Source organism: Humulus lupulus, chromosome 1 (genome assembly GCF_963169125.1).
Source record: "Humulus lupulus chromosome 1, drHumLupu1.1, whole genome shotgun sequence".
Lineage (NCBI taxonomy): Eukaryota > Viridiplantae > Streptophyta > Magnoliopsida > Rosales > Cannabaceae > Humulus > Humulus lupulus.
Window position 1 is genome coordinate 40656993 of NC_084793.1, and position 14575 is coordinate 40671567.

Sequence of the window (14575 nt, forward strand, 5' to 3'; positions counted from 1 at the left end):
ACATCAGAAGTGAGCTCGAATATCTTCTTGCTCACACCTCACTTTGTGTTCGCAAATTAGCCGCTGGTTACGAGTGAAGGGCGATTCTTGACTTGGAGTTGTTGGAGAATAGGAAATTGCGAGCACTGACCCCCACCATTTTTTAGAATTCTGCGACATCTAGCAAGAAAGAAAAGGGTGAGGGCCAGGCACACAAGAAATAAGAGTAAAATTCTGGGTGATTCGAGCTCAAAGGCCCGAAATCATGGAATAAGCTTGATCGAGACCGAAATCTCGAAGGAACGGGATGAACTCGAGGGAACCCCCCGAACCATTGTAAGGTTCGGGTTTCGAGCGTGTATTTGACGAGAAAAAGGGAAAGTGGATTCATTTTAAGACTCGCGGATTTTCAGGGAAAAAGTTGACGGTTACTCAGAAAGGTGATAATTTTGGGAAACGTGCAATTTAAAACCCTAAATCAATACCCCATTTCGTGGTCTACATGGAACATTACCCGTAGTCTAAAAAATAATAAAAAAGCGACATTTGCATCCTTTACACTAAAACTGGGTTTGAAAATCATGATATCAGAAATCTTTTGAACCCAAAGTCTACGCAGTATCAGCTAAACAATATGGTTGAAGTTACTAATTGCTACAAATGTTCTAGGGAAAAACTAGTAAATATGTTCACAGTGCAACACAAAAATACACGGAAATATATATATATATATGAACTTATGGGGTCAAGAACAGAAACTTACACACAGTGGCTGGCGGATACAGAGAGATCGACGTTTGAAGGAGCGGTTGCAAGAAAGTTTTCACGGAGTCGTAAATGCCGAGGGAGTTATGTTTCTTCGGTTTGGAGAACATGCAAAGATGAAAGTGAAGTTTTCAACTCTGGTTCTTTCTTTCCTCTCTAAAACTTGAAACTTGAAAATGAAAGTGAAGAAGAAGAGGCTATATATATGTAAATCCCAAAAGGAGGTCAAATGTCAGGCTAATCTGGGCCATTGGCTGGATTCGGTGTTAGATCGGACGGATAGGTGTAACTGTGATAATGGTGGCATAAAGGCAGCAGATGAATGGACGTGGGCATGGTGCAAAAGTACTCGAGTACTCTAGTTAAGCAACCAGTGGTTGACACATGGCGACACTTGAGTATATTAGGTGGCTCAGTTTCCGAAAAGGGTAGTTCAAAAGCTTCATTCTCATAGGATTCGAACTGATCCTTTTGAGGGGGAAAATGTTACACCCAGATTTTGAATATGGGAATTATGATTTCGAAATCTAGGCTCGTTAGGTGTAAGCTCGAAATGAACACGACCATCATTTTATCTATTATTCAGAGACGGTTCTGCTGCAAAAAACGACCTCACGAGCTCGAGAAATATGTAACCTCGAAAGTGCCATGAGCTTATAAGTTGGACTCGCAACTCACAACATCAAGGGTTCAACACTTGTATAAGTTTTTTGATGTATCTCTAGCCCTCAGACAAGATGGTTCGAGATCGAGAGGGTAAGCTCGAACATAATGGCTTCGTCAACGGTAACTTGTTGGGAGCATAAGTAATGGGCAAATGGTCTCAAAGACACATGGATTCAGCATCCGAACACGTCAGCTCTGTGTGAATGTATTTATTGTTATAACCTCCCAATGTTTAAGGGATCTAATGTGATATTGTTATTAAATCCCACATTTTATGGGATTTTACCGCGTACGTAGTAAATAATGTATTTATTTGCATTATATTATTTGATTCACAGAATATCTTCCCGAAATATGTAGGAACGAATTCTGAAACCTTCTCTATAAATAGAGAAGGAAACTCCATATGTAAGGGACCGAAAGATTGAGATTTGGAGAGAAAACTCTGGGCAACTATTTCTTGAAAGTTTCCAGGAAACTCAAGAGAACTAATAATATAGACTCGTGAACTAGGCAGATTTTTAACCGCTGAACCATGTAAAAACATCTTGTTTTCATCATATTATTTCACTTTCCCTGGTATATTCTTGTTTAATTGGTCTCTTTTTTAAGTTGACAAAAAACGGCGTCAACATTTTATATTAAAATAAATACAATTATTTTGTTAGATCAACAAGATAAATTAATTAAAATAATCAAATATGTTTATGATTATTTTTAATAAAATAAACATTTAGAATTATGTGTTGTTTGAACACGCAATATAACATTTAAGAATGTTAACAAAAAAAATAACTATGTTAATTTTTTTATTAAACAGTGAAACATAATAAACAATTTTCGTCTAGTTTTATAATTATGTGTTGTTTGAACACACAATATAATATTTAATAATGTTAACAAAAAAAATGTTTATTTTTTTTATCAAACAGTGTAATATAATAAATAATTTTCTCTAGTTTTAAAAAAGTGTATCCTGTTATATACTGAGAGCCAATATACCCTTTTGATTGAAAAATTGGTCTAATGATTATACTATTTCCATTGGTATGCCATTTTTCTTTTTTGTCTTTTACTTCTTATCTATACTATTAGTAAAAGAGCACATAAGTAGTTGTTGGTGCATCTTTTTTTCCATTTTCACCCTTTAATTATTTTATATATTATATTTGTTGTTTAATAAAAAAAACATGTAATTATTCATTTAAATAAGGTTATTTAAGTAATTTGAGTGTTTTTGTTTTGGACTTGTCTGATTTTTTTTTTGGAAAGTGTTTTGCCCAGTACATCATCATTTATTCATCTATTTTTCTGTCAGGATCATAAAAACAAAAATGGAAAATGTAGGCTTTTTTTTTGTTTTGGAGTGTTGTGAATTTTTTACCTTCTAGCAAACAGATTCCAAAAAAAAAATTGAAACAGTCCAAAACAAAAATGTGTGATATTACTTAAATACCCAAATTTAATATAGAAATTATACTTTTTATGAAAACAAGATAAAGTAAATATAAATTACTATAAAATGTATACTTCTTATTGTATGTATAAAATGTATGAATTTATCTTTTTATTTTTGGTTTCTTGTATTATACTACTACTTGAATAGTAAATTTAGTTTCTTATTTTATTTTTCCTTTTACATAAAAAAAAGTTTCAAAATTATATGAATATTTGTATGTATATTCAAATACATTTTTTTTGTCATTTAACTTACTTATTTTTTTGTGAAAATTTATTTATTTTTTTAATTGGTAAAGTTATTAATGTAATAATATATTTTTATAATAATTGCTATCATGACTAAAAAAAATGTCAGAAAAACCACTCATGCACATTAGGTTTTAATATAGTTATTAATTACTGCATAAAATATCATGAATGCTCCCCAAGTAACCATTGGACATATAATTTATATATAATTAACAAAAGTAAGTGTTTTATGTTTATGTCATCACAAAATAATCAGTATACGATTTTATATACTCTTTAATATGCTATTTCATTTTTAATTTAAAACTTTAATTGACATAAAAATGTAACTTATTAATGTATATTAATTATAGCCATCTATATTTTATCTTAATATTAATTGTTATTAAATATTAATCAATAAAAACATTGATATAAAAATATAAGATAATTTCCATGATGCATGCCTCCATTTTTTTCATGAATTTATAAAATAATTTTTGATTTTTTTAATTGAATTTAACTAGCAACTAATTTCACATAGAATTTTTTTATAAATTATATGGCTTTTTGGATTTTAATGAAAAATTCAAAAATTATGTAATTATTAAACTTTCATTACAATTTTAATAATACAAAATTAGTTGCTATTATTTTTAGATTACAAAATTGAACAAGGAAAAAATATCCAAATTCTGTCACTTTGTATAAATTTACAAACATCAGTCATAGTTTTTTGTTTGATTTATTCATATTTTTATGAATTTAGGATGATTTATTAGATTAGAAATTAATTCCAATCCAAATTTAATGTTATTGTCTCAAATTAAAATTATGTGTTTAAAATTCAAATAAATACAATTGTTTTGGCTGGATAAGCATGATATAAACTATGTCGTATTTTTCGTTGGATGGAATTCAAAAAGTTAAATGGACACTTGTTTTAAATGACTTATTATTTCATTTAATTTATGAATATTGACTAATTAATGTGATTAATATTAGTTTTAATTTTTTTATACATATTAGGTTAATGTCATATTAATTAGTTGACATAAAAAATTAATATACAATTAACTTGTCAAATTTTTAAGAACATGTTCATGTAGTATTTTTATACAATTTTTTTTATTAAGCAAAAACATGTATATGATTAGAGTTATGTTGTAATACGAACATTAAGCTAAAAGACATAAGCAAATAAGATCATCTTCCCTCTTTTACAAAGAACAATAAAAAATGGTGTAGCTGTCAACGACCGACGATAATAGCTGGGCGAGCTTGGAACGACGGGGCATGCTTGCGACGACAAGGGCGATGGTTGGGGGAAGGCGACGATTGGGTGAGTTGCTGGCGAAGGTGACGACTGGGTGAAGATGGCGACTAGGCAAGACTGGCAAGGACAAAAACGCTGGAGGAGGGTAGGAAACGACGAAGCAGCCTGGTTGACCGCTCTTCAAAAGTTGAGGTTGATGACAACTTTGATTTTTTTTTCTTTTTCTAATCTGGTGGTCTTTAAATTTTCATGGGTTTCCGTTTTTTGAAACAGAGAAGTTTGATTTTATGATATTTTGGGTGATGGTAGGGTTTACAAAGATGAAAGTTAATTATGGTTGTCATAATAATTACCCATATATATTATGAAAGAACACATGAACTAAATACTGAGTATTCAAGTATTATTAAGTCTATTTAGTTTTCAAGTTCATATTTCAGATTTTATGTTTATTTTGGGATTGAAATTGAAGTAGATCAACGAACATAGTTACATATTTTATTCATACTTTTATGGATTTGATTAATAATTTTTTTTTAAAAAAGAAAAGAAAAGCTAGAAGACATCTGGTATGTTTTTAGCTCCATTTTTCGAACCCAAATAATTTATTAAATAGAAAGAAAAAAAAAAGAAGAGAAAAACCAACGATTTACCAATAATAAATATGGAAGTTTTTTTTTTTATAGGAATAGTTAATACTTTGTGGTAACTGATTTGGTTTTGTGTATTTTTATTTTTAGTTTCAATTTTAAAGAAATAAATTTTAAAAAAAAAACTTAACGATTTGTAGAAGATGTGAAGAAGACTATGCATATAGTACGACTGAGATAAAATCTGCAAGTATTATATTTTTTTTTGCAGTGATATAATTTTTTTTTAGGAAAGGAGTGATATATCTATACTATTAGTAAAAGACCGCATAAGCATCTGTTGGTGCATCTTTTTTTTCCATTTTCACTCTTTAATTATTTTATATATTACATTTGTTGTTTAATAAAAAAAACATGTAATTATTCATTTAAATAAGGTTATTTAAGTAATTTGAGTGTTTTTGTTTTGGACTTGTCTGATTTTTTTTTTTGGAAAGTGTTTTGCCCAGCACATCATCATCTATTTTTCTGTTAGGATCAAAAAAAAAAAAATTGGAAAGTGTAGGCTTTTTTTGTTTTCGAGTGTTGTGAATTTTTTACCTTCTCACTAGCAAACAGATTCCGAAAAAAAAATTGGAACAGTCCAAAACAAAAGTGTGTGATATTACTTAAATACCCAAATCTAATATAGAAATTATACTTTTTATGAAAACAAGATAAAGTAAATATAAATTACTATAAGGTTAAAAGTGGCAAAAACGTGGCAAAAATTAGCATAAGGTTCTCCTCAGCTTTGTGTGATATTACTCTTTCTCTCTCCTCACGTTAGGGAGGATACCAGACACAGTTCGAATCCGACGAAAGCTCAAGCTCGGGAGAGGAATAGAAGGGGCAAGCATACCTAGGCTCCATAATTATTTTTTTCCTTTGCTCTTTAGCAGGCTTCTACCCACTCTATAATTTTTTTAGCTCCTTCTATCTCTTTCTCTTGCTATCTCATCATTTTCATCATTATCTAAAATTTATCATAAAAGTATAAATTTATACCAGCACGTGCCTTGCACGTGCTACGCCCTACTAGTGTTAAATTAACATTTCTAAGGATTTCCTCAAAAAAAAAAAAAAAAAAAACATTTCTAAGGATTGTGGGACCCACATAATAAATATATTTTAAAATTAAAAAGTTTAGCCTCATCAACTCCTTCAAATAATTATATATAATAATTCCACGTGTCTGGGTGAATAGCTCTTGGGAAATTTTACCCTTTATGCATCATAACATGCTTACTTTTTTTTAAATGCCAATATAAAATTCTCCCCTTAATGTGCTCCTTCTCATATTTTGGACAAAAATATTATCCTCACTCAAATTTAACACTTTAAACATTTTTCTCTCTATCTCTTTTTCTCATCCCTCATTTACAGCCATTTTTTCACAGCTCGGAGGTAGAACGAATTGGAGTTTCTTGGCGTTTTTTAAAAGAAAAATCATGGGTAAGTATCATTTCATTAATCTACTTGTGAATATGAAATGCCATGGTTAGATATTAGATTCGAATTGTTCCGCAGTTGAGTTTGGATTTTTTTTCTGCAATTTTTAAACTGTTCTTCGGATTTGGGATTATGTGGGAGCCATTCCAAAATCGATGGTACATCGATGCCATTTCGATACTGAGGCGAACATCTAATTTAGACGATATTTTCGATGTAATATTGATGGTATATCGATGTTGAATCGATGCCATATATGTTGATTTGGTTCAGCGTCGATATGGCATCAATGTGACATCGATATACCATCAAAATGAAATCGCATACAGATGGCAACCATCAGCATCGATGGCATTTCGATGGTACATCGATGCCATTTCGATAGTGAGGCGAACATCTAATTTAGATGTTATTTTCGATGTAATATCGATGGAATATCGATGTTGAATTAATGCCATATATGTTTATTTGGTTCAGCATCGATATGGCATTGATATTACATCGAAATGGAATCGCATCGAAATGGCAACCATCAGCATCAATTATGCATCGAAATGTCATCGATGTGGCATCGATGTTGAACTACAATACATATTTTCATAGGCATCGATTCATCATCGATTTACCATCGATTCTTCATCGATTACACTTTATTTTTATAATTTTTTTTATGTTTTTTTTTTGTTTGACTTATTGTTTCTTACAACGGTGTTTGGGAACAGAAAGCAGAAAAATGGAATTTCAAAGTTGGTTTGAACACTATAATACATGTACCAATTGATGTTGGTAACATAGAATTATTGGAGAAGTTGTATTCAAAGTTGAAAGTGGATAGGTCATTGTTTGACTTAAAGTTGGAAGTGTCGTTTACATGCAATGATTTTAGCGTAGATCCCATTGAAATCACAGATGATGAAGGAGTTAGTGCTCTTATTCTTAAAAATTCGAAGTCCTTAAAACATCGGGTTCCTTTATGCGTTAGTTCGATTGCAAAGAACATTGCTCTTATTGATCCATCTCCTAGAGCAAGTGTTAATATGGAAAATCATAATCAATCATGCACGGCTATTCCACAAACAGCTCCTGGGCCAAGTGTATGCATGGGAGGTCCTAGTCATAATGAAACTTTTTTTCCCCCAACAAATCTCTCGCATGATGATGGGTATGAGTATGAGCCATATGTCAATGACGATCCAGTTGCCCATTTTGGTGATGATGATGAAAGAGTTGAGGGATGCAGTAGTTCTAATGATAACTTAGAGGATCGGTTGTCGATGCTACATGTGGTTCAAGTAGATAATTTAAATGTACGAACATTTCCAAGACGTCAAGAAAGCCAAGGACGGAGGACTGCTGGCTCAAAGAACAGTCGTCCAACTACATAAGATGATGGAAATAGATGGAGTTCTCCAGCGTATACTGCTGAAGATATCCCATGCCCCTCTTATGTTATCCCCACGTTATCTGGGGTGAGTTGTGGAGTAATAGAAGTTGGGAAATTTTTTTAGAACAAGTTAGAGTTGAAGATGAAGGCACACTTGTATGCAATGAAGCAGAACTTCGAGTTTGTGGTGAAGAAGTCAGGTACTGAAGTTTGGTATATCACTTGCAAGGATCCTAATTGTGGGTGGAGATTGAGGGGGAAGAGAATTCCTAAATCTAATATGTTCGAGATAACTCGTTTTACCAACAAACACACTTGCTCCTTGAACTTTGGTTTCTTGGCTGCTGGAGTATAGTCCTTGTACCTTACTGGTCTCTATCTAGTGTGCTTACCTGTAAAGGAGCAATTAATATCTAATCTCTTTAAAACAAAAAAAAACTCATGGATTAGTCGTACCTAAGAACGTCTGCACTGGCTGAGAAGGTGTGGCTTCTCCAACAGAAGGCTCGTAACATGAGGGGAGAATGTCTTACTCTACATCCTCTGTTGGAGTAGGTGCATGAGTATGTGCAGGAGTAGGTGCAGGAGTAGGTATACCACCTAGTGTTGCCAGCTTCTCTAATATGACTTCTTGATTTTTAAGGACGATACCTAGAGTGGCCTTAACCTCGTCCACTGCACCTGATAGTCTGGCCATCTCACCAAACACCTCCTCATAAGCCCCAGGAGCAGGAGCATAAGTAGGTTTTGTACTAGTATCTGGAGCAGTCTTTGTTGGGGCGTCCTCCACAAATATGCCAGCCTCCACGATCTCAGCCACCGCAGCAGCCTCTGCCTCGGGATCGTAAGGTCTTCCATCCTCTGGTGCAGGCTGGATCATATTCTGCAGCATCGCATACCTAGGAGCATCCCCCTCTGTCCTCTGATATGTGGCATCGAAGAAGTCTCGCTCATTTGGTTGAGGCCTTAGGATAGAAATGCATGACAACTGTAATGAAAATGAAACAATCAAATTAGAAACAACATAAATTGATTAGTACAATTCAAAAGTTCTTGAATTATTTAAATGTAATATAACTTACATGTCTCATTGCAAGTACATCCTTCAAATACAAATGCTTCGGCTGGCCTATGCTCTCCCACTGTAGCATCATAGGGAACTTGAATCCATAGGGCTTGGCGTGTTCCTTCTGTAAATCAAGAATCGTCTCGTATGCCCAATATTGCAAGGCTGGTGGATACCCCTTGCAAGTGTACTTTGCCTCCACCTTAACACTCTTAGAAGACTCCACCTCAGTGATCTTCTTCGCCTTCTTACCTGGTATTGTAGTACCAATCGCTTTCATATCTCTATTGAATTGTTTCATAGTTGTATCGAATGAAAGGGATCCCCATGGATACTTCTCAAAATAATCTAAATCCTCGACCATCGACAATGAATCTCGCCAAATAGCATTGTCGTTCTCAACGCCCAATAGTATCCCCTCCACAAAGTAAACCAAACTGAGTTTGTACAAATCATCAGGTACATCGCACATACTAAAAGCTCGTTCCAACATACTGAACCGAATGCCTTTCTCGGGTTCCACACTGAAATATGTATCAACTAGGCGGGAAGAAGTAATGTGAGGTTCAATGTCAACAGCAAGTGGTGGACAGGAGCAGCTCAGGCCGGTGATAATGGCAAACTCGTGCACCCCAAACTTACATAAGTTTAGGCCCATCAAGAAGTGCATCTCATCGCCACGCGGAGACTTGACCTTCCGCAAAAGCAGTGTGTGCACCAATGCCCCAGAGAACAAAAAGGGAGGGGCTGTGAAGAATGGTCCAAAAATAGACTCATTCACCCTCCCCAACAATCCATGCTCCTCAAATCTTTTCTTCAATTTTGTTAACCTCCCAGAACCCCTATAGGTCATACGACCGACATAATGATCCTCCATAGGGATCTCAAGCGGTGGGATACATTTGGGTGGCATCTGCAAAATATCCAAAAAAAAGAGAATTAGTTGAATTTACAAAAAATACTCAATCTGTTGTTGTCATCAAAATACTATCGATATACCATCGAAATAGCATCGAAGGAGCATGGAATCGATGTCATATATGTTGATTTGGTTTATCATTGATATGGCATTGAAATGGAATCGATATATCATCGAAATAGAATCGCGTACAGATGGCAACCATCAGCATCGATGGCATTTCGATGGTACATCGATGCAAATTCGATGGTACATCGATGGAATGTCGATGCTGAGGCGAACATCTAATTTAGATGTTATTTTCGATGTAATATCGATGGTGTATCAATGTTGAATCGATGCCTATGTTGATTTGGTTCAACATCGATATGGCATTGATGTGGCATCGATTGCGCATCGATTATGCATCAGCATCGATTATGCATCGATGTGGCATCAATATACCATCGATTATGCAAGAATCGACATGGCATCGATATACCATCGATTGCGCATCGATGGACTATCGCCTTCATTTACTGGCCCATCGAAATACTATCAATGGAGCATCGATTGCGCATCGATGAAAAACTTTTCAATATTTTAAAAATCTGCACATGCATTGTATGCCATCAAATTACCATCGATGAAGCATCGAAATGGCATCGATGTGGAATCGAATGAACATCGACCCACAAATTTTTTGCAGAATTTAAACATAATCTTCCAAAATGATGGACATAGAATCAAACCCATTTTAAGCTACATTTTTTGCAAAATAAAGATTAACAATCAAACCCATTTCATCGATTTATACATTACGATTCAAATTTTTTTTTAAAAAAAACCACATGACAACTGTCTTACCTTACCATGGCCAGCGATGGAGAAGAAGGTGGCGACGACGGCTTTGAGGAGAGAGAGAGTTTCGCCTGAGAGAGATGGTGAGAATGTGAGCTCGGTTGAGAGAAAATAATGAGAGAGAAATGAGAGAGTTTGGCTGGGAAGAGAGAATGTGAGCGGTCTGCTCGGTTAGTGGTAGGAGTGTTTTTGTCCAAAAATTAAAAATGACATATATTTGAGAGAGTATGTTATGTTGGCATTTTAAAAAATTAAGTATGTTATTGAACATACAATCTAAAATTTCCCTACCTCTTTTCGAATGAATTAAAATCAACGGTTAAATTATAATGTTTTATACTGTGTCAAACCAATATAAAATAATATTTTTTATTTAATATTTTATTTATAAAAAAACTTTTACGACTTTTTCATAATAAATTAAATTTTAATATGAGGTGTGATAATAAAATTAGTTTATAACACAACATAAAACACACTAATTTAACATAGAATTCGCTGTTTTCATATGATTATTTATAATTCTGGAAGCATTAGTTTCTATTTTAATATATTATAATTGTGTCCCAAAGATGATGAATCATTGTGGCTGAGTTATTATCTATCCAGAAAAAAGGATTTTTTTTCCCTTAATTTTAACTTATCTCCAAACAAAGTTTTACTTAATTAATATGTATAGAACACGTGTATTGGTGGACAGAGAATGAGACACACTTAAATGCCAAGGTGATGTCTATCGTTGAGCTTCATGATATAAAATTCTTTAATACTCGCACAAAGAAGTGGATGTGGATCTTTTTTTCCTTAGAAGATACGTTCAGAAATAATCGTGTCAATATCGAATCTTAATGAAAACTGCTTGATTCCAGAAAGAAATATAAAAACATGTCGTATTAGCAGTGCAATTTGGAGGACAGCTCCATCTATTCTTATCATAAAAGTTCGAACTACTAAACGACAAGGATGTGTACTTTCTCGTCCTTGCTTACTACGCGGCGCTCGACTTCTTCGCATGACAGACACGTATTATGGACACTCGTCCTCATGCATGCTCTCCCATAGATCGCATGTTCTCATCTTCCAATTTTCCCTCTTCTATAAGCCAACACTCATCTTATATCTTCCTCAAATTATATCCTCTGCAATTAAATGGCGGCCTTCAAGCTCTCTTTACTTATACTGTTACTCCTGTTTGTGGTAGTGCCAAGCTCGAGTGTCGACGTTTCTGTCCAAAAAGATCCCGAGCTGAAACAGTGCAGGCATCAGTGTACACACCAGACAGGCTTCGATGAAGCACAGAAGAGCCAATGCGAGCAAAAGTGCAAGGAATACATTAGAGACAAGAGAGAGCAAGAGAGAAGAGAAAGAGGAGGAAGAGATGAAAAAGAAGATGAAAGCCACTACAATAGAAAAGAAAGAGAGGAAACAAGAAGCGGTGAAGGGGAGCGAGTAACAGAGAGGAGCCCGTACGTTTTTGAAGAAGAGCATTTTGAAACCAGCATTAAAACAGAGGAGGGAAGAGTTCATATTCTCCGAAAGTTCACTGAGAAGTCGAAGCTTTTGAAGGGAATTGAGAATTACCGAGTAGGGTTTCTCGAGGCCAACCCCAGTGCTTTCATTGCCCCGGTTCACCTTGATGCCGACTGCGTCTTCTTCGTTGCTACTGGTAACTTTTGAAGACTAATGTATAAGTATAACCAAACTTACACACACACAGATATATATATATATATATATATGTATACTTGTTTTCTTATAACTGTGATTTGTATATGAAGGGAAACCGACTGTAACCCTGTTGAGAGAGGATAAGAGAGAGACTTTTAACCTTGTCCAAGGAGATATTCTAACCATCCCAGCAGGAACCCCTGTATATATCGTCAACCGGGACGAAAACGAAAAGTTGTTCATTGTCAAGCTAATCAACCCTGTCTCTCTACCTGGCCGCTTTGAGGTAATTAATATTATACATATAAAAGTCACCTTGGAATATTTTGAATAGGGTACTTAAAATACTCTCTCCTGAAAGTTTCATTACAGATCATAATTTAAGTCTCATTCGAAGTTGACTTGTGTTGCGTTGATGTTATAGCCATTTTATGGGGCTGGTGGTGAAACCCCAGAGACGTTTTACAGAGGCTTCAGTTGGGAGGTACTTAGTGCCGCTTTCAAGGTTAGTAATAATGACTAGCAACTACCTTCAAGGTTATTTAAGTAATTAGTAGGCGTTAGTATTTTTGTATAAGACGAAATTTTTGTTATTAATGTTATTTGGGATTCAAACAGAGAGAAAGAGATGAGTTAGAAAGGCTGTTTAGACAGCAAAAGCGAGGGAGCATTGTCAAGGCCTCGAGGCAACAAGTTCAGGAGCTGAGCCGTCATGCTGAGGGTGGTGGTGGCACCGTTTGGCCGTTCGGGCAAGAAACGAGATCATCAGGTCCTTTCAATCTATTCCGAAAACATGCTACTCAATCGAACCGCTTTGGCCGCCTTTACGAAGCTAATCCCAGTGATCACAAGCAACTCCAAGACCTCGACGTTATGATCACCTTTGCCAACATCACACAAGTTAATTCAAGAACACGTGTCTTCTCTGTTTCATATATACACACACCACGCATGTATGCTAATATACCATGTACACTTATACGTGTTATTACAGGGAGCTATGGCGGCACCATTCTACAACTCAAGGGCAACAAAGATAGCATTCGTATTAGATGGTGAAGGGTACCTCGAGATGGCTTGTCCACACATTTCATCGGAGCAAGGTCGCCGGGGCAGTCCGTGGCAGGGAGAGAAGGAAAATAGACCAGAAATACAGAGAGTCACCGGACGGCTTAGACGCGGTGTGGTGTTTGTGGTGCCGGCGGGGCATCCAGTCACAACTATTGCCTCTGGAAATAACAACCTTCAGATTGTGTGTTTTGTAGTAAATGCCGAAGGCAACGTTAGGTACCCTCTTGCAGGTATACGCACATAACATAATTTTAATTAATTAATTAGATCTAATCCAATATGGCCTGGTGTCCTTGGATGCATGTTAATGTCGTTTTTCATTGGCAGGAAAACGCAATATTGTGACTGAAATGGAGAACGTGGCGAAAGAGTTGGCGTTTAGCGTGCCAGCAAGAGAAGTGGACAGAGTTTTTAAGAGCCAAAATGAGGAGTTTTTTTTCCCGGGGCCAAGGTCAACCCAACAAGAGGAAGGTGGGCAACGCGCTTATGCATCATAAATGCGTGCATACGTACGTGGATGAGAGATCAGAGAGAGTTGCATACTGCTGAGAGTATGTAATGAAGTCATAACTTCGTTACAATACTGTATCGATATATATACATATATATAAATGTATATGTATATATATATTATGGAATGTATATATAGCCGAACCCCAATCCAGTGGATATGTAAAAGTTGATGTAATATCAACTCCACCGGACATGTCTTTAAATAAGAATTATCAAGTTTTTTTTCGTTTCAATATATGCGTATGATCGTTTTTTATGCTTTAATTTTGTTGGCTTTTTCCATTTTTTGTTTCACTATATTTTTACAATCAAATAGAAAAATAAATGTTGGGGGATTAGGACATGTACAAAACAGTGCACAAAGAATAGCTTGTGCACAAAGAATATTAGACCATTAAACAAACTCAAAAGTAATTAATACTTGGTTTTGATACAACTAGAATCAACTAGTTTGGTTGATCCTACATCTATCTATTTGAAATTGTAATTAATAACATTAGTTTGGTTGATCCTACATCTATTTGGAATTGTAATTAATAACATTATCTTATTCGTAAGGTATTCTCCACTTTGACTTCTTAAGGTATTCTCCACTTTGACTTCTTATCACTAGACAATACTGCTTTAGTTTAAGCTCCTATCTTGATGTCAAGCAAGT

General features: G+C 34.9%; 1 protein-coding gene across 1 annotated transcript; it reads left to right on the top strand.

The window, feature by feature from the left end:
• The first annotated feature begins 11814 nt into the window (after positions 1 to 11814).
• On the top strand, positions 11815 to 14150 carry LOC133823681 (vicilin Cor a 11.0101-like). The gene is made up of 6 exons (XM_062256551.1): positions 11815 to 12331; positions 12444 to 12619; positions 12758 to 12838; positions 12952 to 13233; positions 13328 to 13634; positions 13732 to 14150. The coding sequence occupies exons 1-6, from the start codon at positions 11815 to 11817 to the stop codon at positions 13899 to 13901; spliced, it is 1533 nt and encodes a 510-aa protein (XP_062112535.1). The 3' UTR covers positions 13902 to 14150.
• The last annotated feature ends 425 nt before the right edge of the window (positions 14151 to 14575 follow it).